The following is a 15,186-nucleotide window of genomic DNA, read 5'->3' on the forward strand; positions in this document are numbered from 1 at the left end:
CCATGTATAAGAACCTAGGAGGGTAAGTCAGGGGCCACAGTTGTGTGTTGCTTCAATTGTGCATCAACGGGTGCCACTCACAGATCAGATGGCTAATTCTTTTTAGTGTATAATAATGAACTTTATGAATTACATGAAAACTGAAAATCTTTTCCATATTCTTATTTAGAGCTCTGCACAAGGAAAATTTTAGTATACACCTAAAACCTGCAATGTAGATGTATAGTTCTTCAAGGAGAATGTGTTGACTCTCAGAACTGCATAGCAGGTCTCATAAGAGGTATGCATAATTGCACCTGAAATAATGACTTGTCTCTGTTATTTTAGTCATTTAGGCAATTAAATGAATAGCATGCTAAATTATTCTGTCAAATAATTCACAGATATTTAGTATATGTATTGCCATATGATCTCCAGTCAGACTCCTCTCCTGGAAACAAATGGTATCATATTGTCTCACTGAATAATGTGTGATTCCTGTTTAAAATAACAGTACTGTAATAAATATGGAAGCAAATAATTTAGTCAAAAAGTTACAGCACTTTTTTTAAAAGATGTTTTGGAAGTACTTTTATTTTTTTAAATCCAAGCACTTTCTAGTTTGTGCTTGCAATTAAATGCATGCAAAGTAACATGGAGGTCAGACTTCATTGTGGTTTTGCTTCTACAACAGGAAAAAAGCAGTTGCCATAATGTACATGTTATTTAGCTTGTTTGAGGATTGTAAAAAATAAATAGTAGTGAGAGTGGTGTCATCTGCACTGGAGCATGAGAGGAAAAAAGACATGGATATTGGCTAAAGTGCTGACAAGAATTGCATAGAGACTTGCAATTAGGTAGGGCTCACCTGGCTGCAGCAGTTATGGTTTTGCAGCTCAGGGTGCCTGGATGGGATCTGCAGCTTTCTTAAGGTACAGAAAAGAGACAGAAAGCCCTTGGCAGTGTAGGAGTGAGGAGCATGAAGACAGCATCCAACAGTTCATTGCTGACTGTATTTCTGACTGGCTRCAACATTTGACAAGGCCACCCACCTCTGCCTAACCCCGTTTTGTCTCCTGTCCTTTCCAAGCAACTTGTGAGCCTGTGGGCCAAGGACCAGCTCAAATTCTGCATTTGCACTGTGCCTGCAGCAGCCAGTGTGTGCTGCTGTAGTGCTGTAACTGCTTTTGGGCGGAAGCTCCTACCTTCAGTCATCTTACTAGCTGGTATCTTGTGTGTTTTGGAAGAGCCTGGCTCTGACCTTCACAGAGTAGGTCCTTGTAACTCTCTGCAAGATGAGGACACTGAATGCCCTAGAGACAACGGAGAGAAAAGAGCAGCAAAGCCTGGCAAGCCCTCTGTGCTGCTGCTCCTTACCCCCAGGGAAGCAGGGAAGCAAACGCTTCAGAGTACATTACCAGGCTATTTTAGGTCCAGGAGCTTTGCTCACTTTTTACTGTTACACCTTCTCCTTTCCTTTCTATGCTCTTACMTCTGATATAAAGTAAAAATCCAAACATTGTGCCTTTCAGAAACCTTACCTTTTTCCCCTAAACAAACTGGATGGCTTTGTCAGCTCTTGCCAGCTTTCACCTGACCCCTGCTCTCCTTTACTGTGCTTCTGTGGCATGGACTGGAGCTGGCAGCTGCTTGTAATTTCCTCAACAGAGATTATCTTGGAGTCAGGGTATCCCAAGAAGTAAAGCTTGCTCCAGGCAGGAAAAGGCATAGATCAGGAAGAGTTTGCTGGTGTTTCATGTGCTCTCATAGCCCTCTGGTGCTACGGTCCCTTGTCTGTTCTTGTTCCCACCTTGGCATTAGAGTCATCTCTGGGCTTCTCTCTTTTGTGCCTGGAGCGGGAAGAGGACCTCCTGTGTTTCTGCTATGCCCAATACTAGGCTACAGCAATGAATCTGCTCTGTTCCAGTAGCCAGTTCTGCTGTTTATGTGTTTACATGAAAGGTGGATTGCAAGACTCAAGGGGCATGGCCTGTACATATTCTCCTTGAGTCGATAATCCTTATTGTCCTCTTTATATGGAGAGAATCCAATGGGTCTGTGCAGGCAGCGTTAGGTAACCAGAGCAGAGTACTGTATTAGCTCTACCTTTGCAGTGTAAAAATATCTCTGGTTTAGAATAGCTAAACAGAATTTGGCCCTTGGGATTTATAGCCTAGGCAGGGTAAAGTAAGAGCTGTGTACATTAAATGCAGACTTTGAGGTAGGCCGTCGCATCTTTCCTAAAATGATATTACCCTACGGTCACATTTTGTTTGTTTTTAATACTCTATAAATTTACTGAGGAAGCTTTGATGCATGTTTTTCAGCTTGAAAGCAAAACTGTCTCTTTGTCCACCACTTTACAGTTTTAATGCTTTTAGCAGGCAGCTTCAAGATACAAAAATGAGCTGTACAGACAGCTGTACAGCTAACAAGAATATCCAGAGCTGTTRTAGAAAAGATTTAAAAGAACACCTAAGGGGCTAGAAAGGGACAAAAAGTCTTATGGCTGGGGCATAAGCCAATCTCTAACTGGGGATAGGAATAAAGTTCCTCTGTGATAGGTTGTTCATTAACTGCTGAGTTTATGTACCTTCCTAAGAAGAATCTGGTACCAAGTCAGTATCAGTGCCAGGTTATTGGATCTGGTGTGGTGCTGRAGTGGTATTGCCTCTCTTCCTAATTAGCTGAGCCTTTTCTTGCACTGGTTTTTGAGTCTGCATAAATCACTTGAAGAATTACTTCTGGGTTACAATTGTGGCTACAGGGGAAAAGTTCTTTTGCATGTCCAGCTTTCTACTGTCTGCACTTTTTTGTTTGTTTGTTTGTCTTTAAATTTTTATTATGTTTTTGATCTGAGCCCAAGAATTGAAACCTTCACTGGGAATTTACTGCTAGAGAGAATTATGAAACAAAATGCARCCGCAACACTTTAAATGTTGATTTAAGTGGTGTCTAGACCTCATGCTGGCTTTCTGCACTAGGATGAGTTTCCCAAAGAGAATATGCCTCCTCCCCTTCCCAGATTTTATATTAAACTTCAATTCCCTATAGTCTCACTCAAATCTGGTCCTTCTGTACAAAGAGGAATAATAGGGCTTCTACTTTTTTATTTTATTTGGAATTTTTAAAAGGCTTGTATTTAATGGAAGTGGAGGGAACATTTAAAAGGGAAGCATGAACATGTATAGTGCTTTTGAGTTACTAGGTTAATTAAAGAAAGCCACAAAAAGGTAGCAGTGGAAAAGGCCAAAGTCAAAGCATTGATCTTTCTGTATTCTATGGCATTGCTGTCGGGTCTGAGGAAAGATCGCCTGACCCTCAATGAGACTGGTTTATGCTCCTGTGGGCACAATATCATAATGAAGATAGCTAATGCTGGCAAGTATTGCTAGAATCACTGTTTTTATTAAAGCTGAATACTAGATGCTTTTGTTTTTCCTTTACTTTAGGGATTTTCTCTCTTCACTCATAAATACGGTGATTTGCTAATAACCAGCTCTGCAGTTAACGTATCTAACACTGAAATAATCCACAAACATAGACCCTCATATGTAGATCTAGCACAGAAAATCCTTCAGTCATGCTTTTTTTCTTTATGTTGGAGAGTGGTGAAGAATTATCAGCTGTTTTCAAATGTTTCCAGGACTGGAATTCAGGGCTTGTGTGTAGTGACAGAAAAATGTCAAGGAGAAAGATTTTTTTTCAGTGGAAAGTCCCATTTTAGGACAAAAGAAAATTAACAGAATAGTATTTCTGCTGGTTATTTTGGCAGCAAAACTGCCCAATCATTATAGAGTATTTTATTTGGTAGTGATTCCAAATAAATCATTGAGAGGATAATCCTTTGGTTATTCTTTTACTTCTTTTATACTAGACACGACAGGAAAGGCAAGGCACCTCTTATGGGTGGAGCTCCTGGTTAATACAGGACAAAGTACTGAGCCAGAAGAGTTTATTATCCAAACAGGCAACATATAGTGATAGAGGAGATTTTACTACCCACACTTTTCAGATGGGAAGGTAAGGAACAATGACAGTAAATAACTTGTTCAGGGCACAAAAGATGATATACAAAAATTCCCCCAGACCTTCACACTTTTATGCCAGTACATAAACTGATTTCCACTATTTATTCTCAATTTTATAGGACTTGATAGTTCTTCTCTAAATTTTTCTTCATATTATTGTTGGAAGCCACCTGGACTGTCACAGAGAAGGGCTTCATGCCTGTTCATGATGCCATTATCACAAGAGACAGTTTTGGAGATGCAGAGAATAAGTCCAGTTCCCCAAAAGATCAGCCGGCCTTAAATCTTTCCATCTTCAAAGCCATTTACTGTGTACATCAACACTCTTTGTGCATCTCCCATGCCCTGAAAGGAATGATCGTATCCTGATGGACGACGAAAGGAAGGCGGTATATGTGGGACTTGCAACTGTTTGGAATCGAAATGGCTCCAAGGTTGCTTTCATGTTTCTTGAAGTCCCTTATTAAAAAGATATTTCTACACATGGAAAAAGAGGAGGAATGAATTTCACTTGTTTAAACTGTAGTCCAACTTCTCAAGTTAGCAAAAGTTGCCAGTGGGTTTGACTTCTCATAGGATCTGACGTCGGGACCCCTTTGCCAYGGACACAGTGACAGAATTAAATTGATCCGTAGGACTTCGATAGTGGGCAATATTTTCCCCTGAGCAAAGAACCACTGGAAATACCATCACTCAAGTCATATTCTGAATGTTTATGTGGCACCAAAAGAGATGAACTGGCTTTGTGCTAGCCCTCTGCCCATGGCCAGATCTCAATAGCTTGGAAAGGTCAATTAAATATTAAACTCCATCCAGGATAACAGGTTAAGATGACTACATGCCGTGTAGCTTCTTTTTACATATCATGAGCTGTGCACAAGGGCATATCTAAATAAAATGCATAGGAAATAGCATCACACAAATATGATCTACATTTTTTCTTGATCAAAGAGGCTGAGGAAAAAATAATTAAAAAGTAAAAGCCTTATGCAATGAGATTTAAAAGAAAACTTTGGAAGCTGACAAGACGYATCTGGCACAACTTCAAAGTCCATCAAAGTACATATAATCAATGTTTGTCAATAGCAGTTTTGCATCCTTTAATTTATCTTTCATGGATATAAAGCATGATGTTATTAGGATCCAGTCCATACCTTAATTCTGTTTGAGATTTGATGAATCAGGGCTCCATTAAAATTCAGTGCAAATCAGCTTACTCAAGGACACATTACATAAAGTCGTGCATTATCTAACTCCTTTTATCTTACTGGCTTTCTAACTAGTTAAAGAATCTGGAATTCTCTTAAACTTGTGTGTGTGACCACCAGCRTAGTAAATCTCAGATGCATTTTGCTTGTGGGCACCTGCTTAAATTAATGCATGTGTGACATAAATGTAATTTCTAAATTTTTGTGTGTTTTGTAATGGAAGAAAGCCATTCTGGGCTGTGCAGGTTCCAAAGCAAGGAATCATCAGAAATAAGGTTCCCTGACATGCAAAGTTCGGTCCCCTTTTAACCGAGTCTGTAATCAAGTGCTCACATCATCTCTTTTTCACCAGAAAATTCCATTCAGAATAGGAAAGAGTCCTTGTGGTCTCATTGTGCCTTCTTCCTCATGTTTCAACATGTGACCCCCTCCTCTTTTTATTTACAGTACACTATTCCAATCCCCTGAGTCAACAACTGTATTCTTTTCCTGTTGGTGTCATGTAATGTGTTCAGCACTATCCTATCTAGCTGCTTTACAAACATAGATAAAACATATTACTGGGGAATTCCTATGTGGCTTTGAGCTGCTGTCTGGTTAACGCTTTATTTGTGTCACCCTTTTCTTTCTTCCTACTCTGACTATAAACTCTTTGGGAGAAAGGATTTATGTTTTCACCTGTTTTCATAACATGTAGCGCAAACAAGATCTGACCCCTTAGTTTGTCACTGCTACCAGAATACAGGGTCATTTACTCTTGCAATAGCACTGCAGTTCCCTCCCCTGCTACTGCTGTTGTATTTGCCTCAGCTTCTGCAGACTGGTAGTTACTTGAGAATTTAAGTTTTTATAAAAGGGAAAAAAGGATTCTTAGTTCTCACATTGGTGGAGAAATGGTCAAGAATGTGAACACTGAAGTTTAAAATGCAGAAAGCCATAAAAAGCACACTTTCAAGCCTTTAAAATCTTACTTTTTTAACCAGATCTCTTTTGTTTTTTTCAGGTGAAAGGGAGAAATGAGTCTGACTCATACTTTTTTTAAATGGCAATAATAGAAGGAAAACAAATCTAATACAAGAAAAATATTTAGTTTCATCATTAATTCATACTATTTCCAGCTTTGATATTTACTGTTTTGAAACATTCACAAACAGTCAAGACAGTGATCATCTGGACAGGATTCATTTATCTCATCAGGGCAATCTGTTGAACATTAAACAATATTTGAAGCACAGTTAATTATTTGCACTGAATTAGCTCGCTTTCAAATGACTGTGGCCTGTCTGAAGAAACATAGGCAACAAGAAAAACCTTATTCGAGGGATAATCTAGCAGTGTCAGAATGGTTAACGGTGCTTTGTCCCGTCGGGTCCTGCCGCTGGCCCTGTTCCTGGGGAACGCGTATTTGTGCGTGAGTACRCTTTTGCATTACTTTTGCGCCGCGGGCCGGCTCTGCTGGCCGCTGACCCCTGCCCGGCGCCTGGAGGGTTCAGCCGTGAATCTGCATTTCCGAACAGCGACGTGCCCAGRTGAAACCCTGCCCCAGCCGGAGCCCCGCGATGCATCGCAGGGCACAAGCGATGGCGGCTTGTGTGCTGGGGGCGCCCAGCATTCAAGCCGCCCTCGGGTCCCGCCGGCGGTGCCCTCGGGTCCCGCCGCCTCGGCCAGGGAGGCCAGCGGCGCGGCGCCAGCGGCCGAGGCGGCGCTCCCAGGCCACCCCAGCCAGCCACGCAGCTGCAGCGGCTGCTGGTCTTCGTGGAGAATGGAGCTAGGCGATTTTCTGTGAGGTTTCTGGAGGCAGCTCTCCCGTGGCAGGCTGGCGTGTTGCAAAGCGCGTGCTTTCGTGGAGATGGCGCGTTGTGTGTTTTTGCAGTGCCTGCTGCTCCTGAAAGCATAAGGTATCAGATTAAACAGGCCAGGGGTATGCTCTGACTTGGCAGTTTTGGCAGCTCTTTTGCAGAAGATAAAATTTACTCCTGACCATATGTTTTGAGTGGCTGAATTATCATTGCTACTAACATGGAAGGAAGATTAGCAGTAAAAAGTTCAACCCAACTAGAGAAGGCCAGAGCCCTGCTCCGTCAGAGCTTAATATACTTTCCCAAATCTATTCATCTTGACTTTAAAGAAGAATGAAAGAATGACTCGTAACCAAAGCAAACTTAAAAGTCAGTTTTAAAAACATTTCTTTTGTTCCTCCGAGCATTGTGATCAAGTAGATTTTCTTATGAAAGAATTTCAGATTCTTTTAAACCTCTGCTTTTTAATGAAGACTCCTATGCATGCAAGTTTATATTTACTGGAATTCTTTTCAAAATAGTAGATGTTGACATGGTTAAATCAAGTCCTCTGGGAAGAATACATAGTGAGGGGTTTTAATGGGTTATGGATCTTTTTGAAGTGTTTGGTGAATTTAAAAACAGTGATTTTCACAACACAATAGGGTTTTTATTAATTAGTGTATCATTAGGAGTACCTATCCCCTGACAACAATAGATASGGCGCACTTGATCCACTGATACATGTGACAGCTTGCTGGGGGGATCAATTCTAGAGCAGTTCAATGCCAGTTTTACAGACGTTGCGGGAACCCAATCTAATATAAAGAAGCTCAGGATGAATTGGCTGTTTTAATTCATACCCAGTGAGGGAGAGGTAGGTGCAGTCTTCAAGCGACATGAAGTCTTGCACAGATTTTCCTAACTAGTTCTAAGTACTAGATTGATTCATTAGCTTTGACAATCCTAATCCGACTTTGCTCTAAATATCACTGTGGAAAACAGAGTGTATATCTCCTCCCGCCACGAATATTCATTAACATTGCTAAAATGCAAAAGCAACTCTGCTGTCACTGAAAAGCAGCACGACAGAATATTCAGCAGGCTAGTTTTTAATAAAACATGTTTTTTCTTCATAATTAATATAACAAGGTTTTCTGGCTTAGCACTTGGCATGAATCCCAGAAAAAAAGAGGGGAATGAGTTGCTGTGACGTGACCATTGCACGACAAACATGTTATGAGAGGATGTTTTTGCCTTAATGATTTGTTTCAAAGAAGTTACACTGAAATAGTTTGAACGAAACAATAACAGTCATTGCACACTGCTGAAACTGTGGAAAACACCCCCTAAATTCCCATTTCCATCTTTTCTTCCCTCCTGTAAGTCTTTTCATCATCCTTTTTATTAGAATCTGCTTTTAGGAGTTTTTGCAAGTAACACTCTGATTAGTAAATGTTATGGGTGTAACATAGCAGAAGTCAAACATAGGTAGTAACTCATATTGAGTCGGTTAGAACAGAACAGAAAAGCACCAAGACATTTGTGGATCCAGCAGGCTTTGGAGCAGGACTCAAGGCAAAAATTTCCATTCACTTCTTTCACTATTACCTGGAGAAAAACTGATTACACCTGCATAAATACAGCATATTTCCATAAAGGGCATAAATTTACATCACAGATGCAAGTGAGAACAAAATTTGGCCCTTCCTTTAAGCATATATGCTATAACTGTATAAAAGATTGTCTTCAGATGTGACAGGCCTTCTCAGCATATTTTGGCTTTTAATTGCAGTAGGTCCTCACTGATTTACACATCAGCATTGCATGAATAAGAACTTTTTAGAGAAATCAATATGCTTCCACTCAGCAAGATACTGTAATAGAAAAATTTTCTGGCATAAAGTGTCATATTGTTAGGTGTTCCTTACTTTGCCAAAAAGAAATTCAGCAAGCTCATCTGCAGCCAGTTATATTCAAACACAACAGTTCAGCCGAGTATTCCCCATTACCAAAGCAGTTGGCTTGTAGTGAAGCACTTTTCCAGAATACACACAGGTTTAAATGATATGCTGAAATATTGTGCTGAACTGGGCTAGAGAAGTCAGCAAGAGACAAGACGGAGTTTGATCCCACAGTGCTCCAGCGATGGAGCTGCTTATACACTAGGCTGCAGCTCCCATTCAGCAAAGCTCTGAAGCACTTCAGGATATGCTTGCAGGAAAGAAAGTCATTTTTAAACCAACAGATGTTCAGATCAAGCTTTTACCTCACATCAGTATTCAAACTTTAAACTCAAAACCACCACTAACAGCAGGGAGGAAGAGTTGTAGGAGTCCGAGCAGCAGAAATGACTCTTCACTTAATATTTTGGAAATTCAAAAAATTGATGTCTGCTTAATTGTGATAGAGAGCAATTTGAACTCAGTAGCTGTGTTCAGTTAAATAATCAAGTGCATTTACTTGTGAAATGATAAGGATTAAGGTATCCCATTAAGATCACACAATTGCAAAGAAAAGCTCCTTCTTTAGCATCAATAGCATCAATTCCGATCTTCTAGGTGGACTGCAGTAGATATGAAACTGTTACAGATACCAGCAGTATCAATCTTTCCTTGGCTCAGGTGCTGGGWCACCCATGTTTTAGGGTGAAAAGTCTCACAGTCAACTCAGTTTGATATCTTCTCATGATAGTTTTTCTATCCACCAACAGATTTATTCCTGTAGCAAACTTGGTGTTTCCTTCAGCTTCTCATTCTAGTGCTGCATCACTCACAGAAAGGGTTTTTGCTCTGTTGCATTATGAACTGATCCCAGCAAAGAGGAGTGAATGCTGTCAAACCTGTTTTGATTTGTGGCCCACCAGGCATAATACTTTACTGMAGCACCAGCCTAAATTTGCCTGATGTAGCAGGAAAGCACAAAAGCCTTCACAGTGCCCCCAGCTAGTTGTGCACTGCTCTCTCCTAGAGGGAGCATTCCTTTCTGACCCCCGAAGGCAATCAGCTTATGCCCTGAAGCATGCAGGTTGATATCCCGTGTAACTAAAGGGACTTAATGACTTTGCATAAGCTTTAAGTCTAACAGTATAACTTGCGTTCTCAGCACAGGCTGCAAAAGCGTTTGATAATGCAGTAAACTTGAGTTAGTGTGACAGGGCTGGTTTGTGCAGCCCCATTGAAACAGCTTCCTCTTACTCTAGCATCCAAGATTGGGCCCATTTTCCACCTAAGGGCACCAAGACACCTAATCCATCAGTGAGCAACTTTACAAACAGCCAGCCACTACCAGGCCATTTCTCACAGTGCAAAGATTAGCTTCCAAACTTTGATCTCTTGGAAAACAGGAGCAGGTAACTCCTGTGCAGACAACCAAGCTGGTTTCAGCAGTACTTCTGAGGGCCCTGCTTCTCTCCTGGATCCCCACRGTTTTTGTCCCAGCGATTCCATAGGAAAAGTTCTCAAATGAATAATCACCAAAATAAAGACATTAAATGTAAATGGCTGTGGGTATTCTGAACCCAATCAACGAGGAACATGTCACGTACTCAAAGGCAAATGTAACAATTCAGTGTAGAGGCAGATGTCTTGCTAGCAAAGGTAAAGAATTCAGATGTTTTGGTGGAATCCTTTAAGGGAATGGTTTCCCAGGCTAAAAGTATGACGTGTTGCATGTGCACTCCAGATGACAATATGCCCTGCTTTCATCGTACTGCATATATGGCCCTGGCTGAGAAATACAATGTCATTGCTGGAAAAGCCACTTTCCCTTGAAGTTCAAAGACTGCCACTATCCAAGATGGTTGCAGGCGAAAATCTGGACAATTGTAAGAGCATCACAACTGTCRATTCCCTCCTCCTTTCACGAGAAGCCCAGACAAAGGTTCCCACTGAGAGCTGTCAGCAGCATCAMGGGATTCACTACGAAAAAGCAGTAGTTTTGTCTGCCCTCCTGGTTCCTTCATACCTTGTGCGAGTTGTGGATAGTTGTTCTAATACCCATCCTCATCTTACAGTTCATCTCCATTCCATATCCTTCTCAGCTGCAAAGCTATGATTACACCGAGGGACAAATAAAAGGGGTAAAACTTCTTTTGCTGCTGTAGAGGACACTGCATGGCAAACTGTAGGAGAATTTGCACGATCTAGTGCAATTAAGCAAATAGGCAAATTCACACTTAGATGGTTTATTTTTGTACTCCTGTAGTGCTTTCTTGTAAAGTATGTGTGAAGCTGCGTGTACGTGGGTACAGGGAAGATATCTTTCATCCCATGCCTCCTTCTGCTAGTCTGTCATCTTGCCATCTTGAGCAACTACACTCTTTTCTGTGGAATAACTTCTGTTTTGCGCACATGTAAATTCACAGTCAAGCCATGGATTGTCCCCTTTGTGCTGCCTGTTTCTCCACCTGCTTTTATAGTTTAATTATTCATTTTGATTGTAATATGGGGTAGCAAAGATACCTGAAACACAGCTGCAGAATGCCCTTGGCAGCTGCAAGTAATTTCTGTTGAATCTAGGGTCAAATCTTCCTGGCTTTATTCAGAAAGAATTACTAGAGATTAACTGGACATTTTCATCTGAGAAAGAGCTGTAGAATTCTGTCCTGAGACCAAGAAAACTCATGGTTCTGGCATCGCTGTTTGAAAACTATCGTATTTCATTAGTCTTTCTTTTTTGAGGACTTGAAATGGAAAAATAGAGAGTATCATATATCTGCAGCGTTTAACCTTTATACAAAGCCTAATTAGTGAAGTTTTGACGGTTCTTTGGAGAAATGGAGCTTTAGTGAAGTGCTGATCTATACGACAATGACGGCAACAGGGGTCGGGTGAAATTAGGATATTTTGAATTTCAGCCTCCTTTACTCCATTTTTCTAGCAGCCTGACTCCACACTTAGCAATGCACCTTTACCCGTATAAAATGTTTCTCCTGSACTTTTTTTGCAGGGTTTCTTTTTTATGAGCATAAAGTAATAAAATTTAAAATTGCTCTCCGTGAATTCTTCCAGCTTCATCCCCACTCTCCAGGGACCTGCTACGAACAGGATCTAGCGATTTTATTCCCTCTTGAGGGAACACGAAAAGTATCGGTGTCGAGCTGCAGAAAGGAGCCTGCTGAAACAAGCCCCGTAGTCTAATTTCTCTCCCTCCCCCCTGCTTTTGTTTGAATCCTGCTCCTGGCTGGACTCAGTATCGCACCTCGTCGGAAGGACAAGATCCTCCTCTGCTGGCCGCGAGGAATACGGCACGGCGGCGGCGAGGCGCCCGCCTGGGCGGCCCACGCGCGGCTTGCGCCCACGTCCCGCATCCCGCACGGACGGGAGGGTAAGGGGTAGCCCGCAGGAGGCAACGTTTCCCCCTGCCCTGTGCAGCAGAGCCCTGCCGAGAACTTGGTGCAAGGACCTAAACAGCCAAAAATTGCCCAAATAGCAGAAGCCAAAATACTTCTGAACCAGGGCAGTCTCCAAGCGGCCAGGTGGACCTCACAAGGGAGCAGAAAAATCCCCAGGGCACGAGGCCAGTTCTGCCTGGGGTTCCCCCCACACACACACAGCTCTGCCAGTGCAGTGTGGTTGAGCCATCTGCAGCTTGCGCCAGGTATGTGAAGGGGGAGAAGCCCTAGAACAAGACAGGAGACTGGAACTTTAAAATAAAGCGTAGGTTTAATTCTTGGACCTGGAGCATAGCGCTCGCTGTGCAAGGTACAGGGTGCTGTAGCTGCATTTGTTCATAGTAACATCCGTTTTGTAGCGGTGGATAGAAGTCCTCTGGCAACCCGTTGTGTTTGGGACTCAGCTGCCCTGGAGGCTAAGCCACTGCTTGCTCTGAAAGGTGTTACTGGAAACTGCTACATTTTCTAGGGGGTCAGATTATTGCAACAGGAAGTTTAGGGTATCTGCCCTCTTACAGGCAGCTCTGCTCATGGAGGGGTGCTTGGAAGCACAGGCTAGATGAGTAGTAAGCCTAGGATGCTAGGAAAGAAAATAGTACAGCAAAGTGCTAGGTCTCTCTCCTTTCTTTTGTTTCTTGTTTTATAAGTCATCCTCCTAGCATAATGTGAAACCCTCACCTCCTACMGCTGGGGGAAACTGAGGCACAGGAGGGCATGATGCGCTCACCTCACGCTTGTCAGTCTGAGCTGAAACCCTCTGCAATTCCCGTGTGGAGCTAACAGCTGCCGTAAGTATAGGGAAGGCTTAGAAAATTCACTGAAAACAAAAGCTTCTGCCCCAAAACGCTTTCCARTCCCATTAAGCAAATAGCACAAAGGGGCACCATACAGAGATGAGGAGGGAAATTAAGTATTTCTTGCTTCATACTGTTGTTGTTTCTACTTCCTTATTCCTCTGTTTTATCTRTTCGTTTGAAAGGGAGGCATACTCTCCATTTGGAGAGTTTGTTCTGGTCTGCATTTATGGTTGAACCRTACCACTAATTGTAAATGGAGCAATTAGACCCTTCTGCTTATACAATTTCCTCGGCATCAAGGATCTGTTAAAGGATCTGAAGAAGCCTGTGCCTGCACTCCAAAGACACATACACCAGGACTAGAGCCTTTACAGCCTTCTTATTTACTATTATCTCTGCAGTCACTTAACAGGGGCAGTTGYGTGAGTGTGGGTCCTGGCAGCTGCATCAAATTTAGCTATACATCTGTGTGGCTCACTTAGCTGCACCTGGAAATGGGCTCTGCTAAGCAGGTTGGGATATATCACTCTCACTGAAATCAGTGGGAAGGTCAGAGCTGGTGTGTCTGTTCTCCCTGTCGCAAACATAAGTAGGATGCAAATATGCCTGAAGCAAACTTGTTCATATGTTCCAGGTAATATGCATAAGTGTGGATTCTGAGTTATTTGTCTAGTTTCTTATTCATTCATTCTTGTTCACAGTCAGTGCTTATTTCTTCTATATACCATTTTTTATATAATGCACAACTAAACAATGCATATATTTTCAGTTAATTGTATCTATAGCGATGCATAGGTAGACATAATAGCTGAGAGTATGTGTATATACTGTCTCAAATACATATGCATATTTTTTTGGAATTATATTTCCTTCCTACAAATTGTATGAGGGTAAAGAATAGCAGCTCCAAATCTACTTCTTTATATCTGCTGTTAGCATGTGTAGTCTCATTACAGCCAGGTAATTCTGTCTGCAACTGCAATTTAGAGCAAGAGGGAATGCAAGCTGAATTTTTCACGTGGAGAATGAGTCCTGATATGRAGTCAGTACATTTCCTCTCAGAAAAGCCTCACTCATACTCTTGAAAGGCTGAGGGCTGTTTTCCTTCTTCGTGTGTTCTTTTCTGTTGTTTGCCCTTGACCATGAGCCAAACAGGAAAGGCTAGAGCCCCACTTTGGAAGTTGAACACATGGCATTTCCTCACAGGAAGTACCAGAAATGTTCTCCTCCATCCATGCATTGGTGACAGCCTTCCAGCTCAGAGGTCCAAATCTCACCAGCCTAGCCACGCTTGGGCTCTTGGGCTATGCCAGCACTCACTGACCTCTGCTCTGCCATGCTGGAGCACATCACAGCCACTTGCTTTTGCAGCAGGCTGGAGCACGGCCTGTGTCAGTATTTCAGAGACATGAGGTGAGATTAAAAAGCCAATGCATGGTCACTTATTAAGTAAAGAGAAAAYTTAACTCATTCAGGACATGCTTCTGGAAAGCACTTATGCCCTGCGACTAGGTCTGGGTGCTCAGAGCCATTAGCTTTTTAGATATTTTGATAATCTTCTGAAAGAGCACTTAAAATTCATGCCTTTTTGTTCAGCTCTGAAAGAGGTAAAGAGTTATCTTGGATGTCCAGCACTGGGGTGAAAAGAAACCTGCCACCAACTGTGTTGTAAACCCAGCTCCTGTTGTCTTTTGTTTTCAGAAACTGACTCTCTACCCTTCTTTATCCCATGCAGTCTTGCAGTTTCTTCTTCCTGGCTGACCTTCTGAATGGTAAGTGCTTTTTTTTTTCTTCCATAAATGCATATGAAGTGCAGTGGCTGACAACCTGGTTCWTCAAGACCCTTAGCCAGCACCTGGCACTGAGTTTTAATAACCTCATGCACAGCTTTGCTGAGCTTAAAATAAGGCATGTGATCCAACGAAGTCYGTTTGAATTTAGGCAAGTAAACCTTGCCTAAATGTACACCTCAGGTACATGCCTCAGGTACACCTTCAG

At 42.0% G+C, this 15,186-nt stretch overlaps 1 protein-coding gene across 1 annotated transcript in view; it reads left to right on the top strand.

The window, feature by feature from the left end:
• The window catches only part of HABP2 (hyaluronan binding protein 2), a 180,739-nt gene that overhangs the window by 130,443 nt on the left and 35,110 nt on the right, over positions 1–15,186 (top strand). The window contains exons 2-3 of the mRNA XM_085319090.1: positions 11,947–12,083; positions 14,924–14,960. Coding sequence (XP_085175216.1) covers positions 11,947–12,083; positions 14,924–14,960 — 174 coding nt within the window. The remainder of the gene's footprint in view (positions 1–11,946; positions 12,084–14,923; positions 14,961–15,186) is intronic.

The sequence above is a fragment of the Rhea americana genome, unplaced genomic scaffold, assembly GCF_003343005.1.
Source record: "Rhea americana isolate MKP2758 unplaced genomic scaffold, rheAme1 scaffold_57, whole genome shotgun sequence".
In the NCBI taxonomy this organism is placed as follows: Eukaryota; Metazoa; Chordata; class Aves; order Rheiformes; family Rheidae; genus Rhea; species Rhea americana.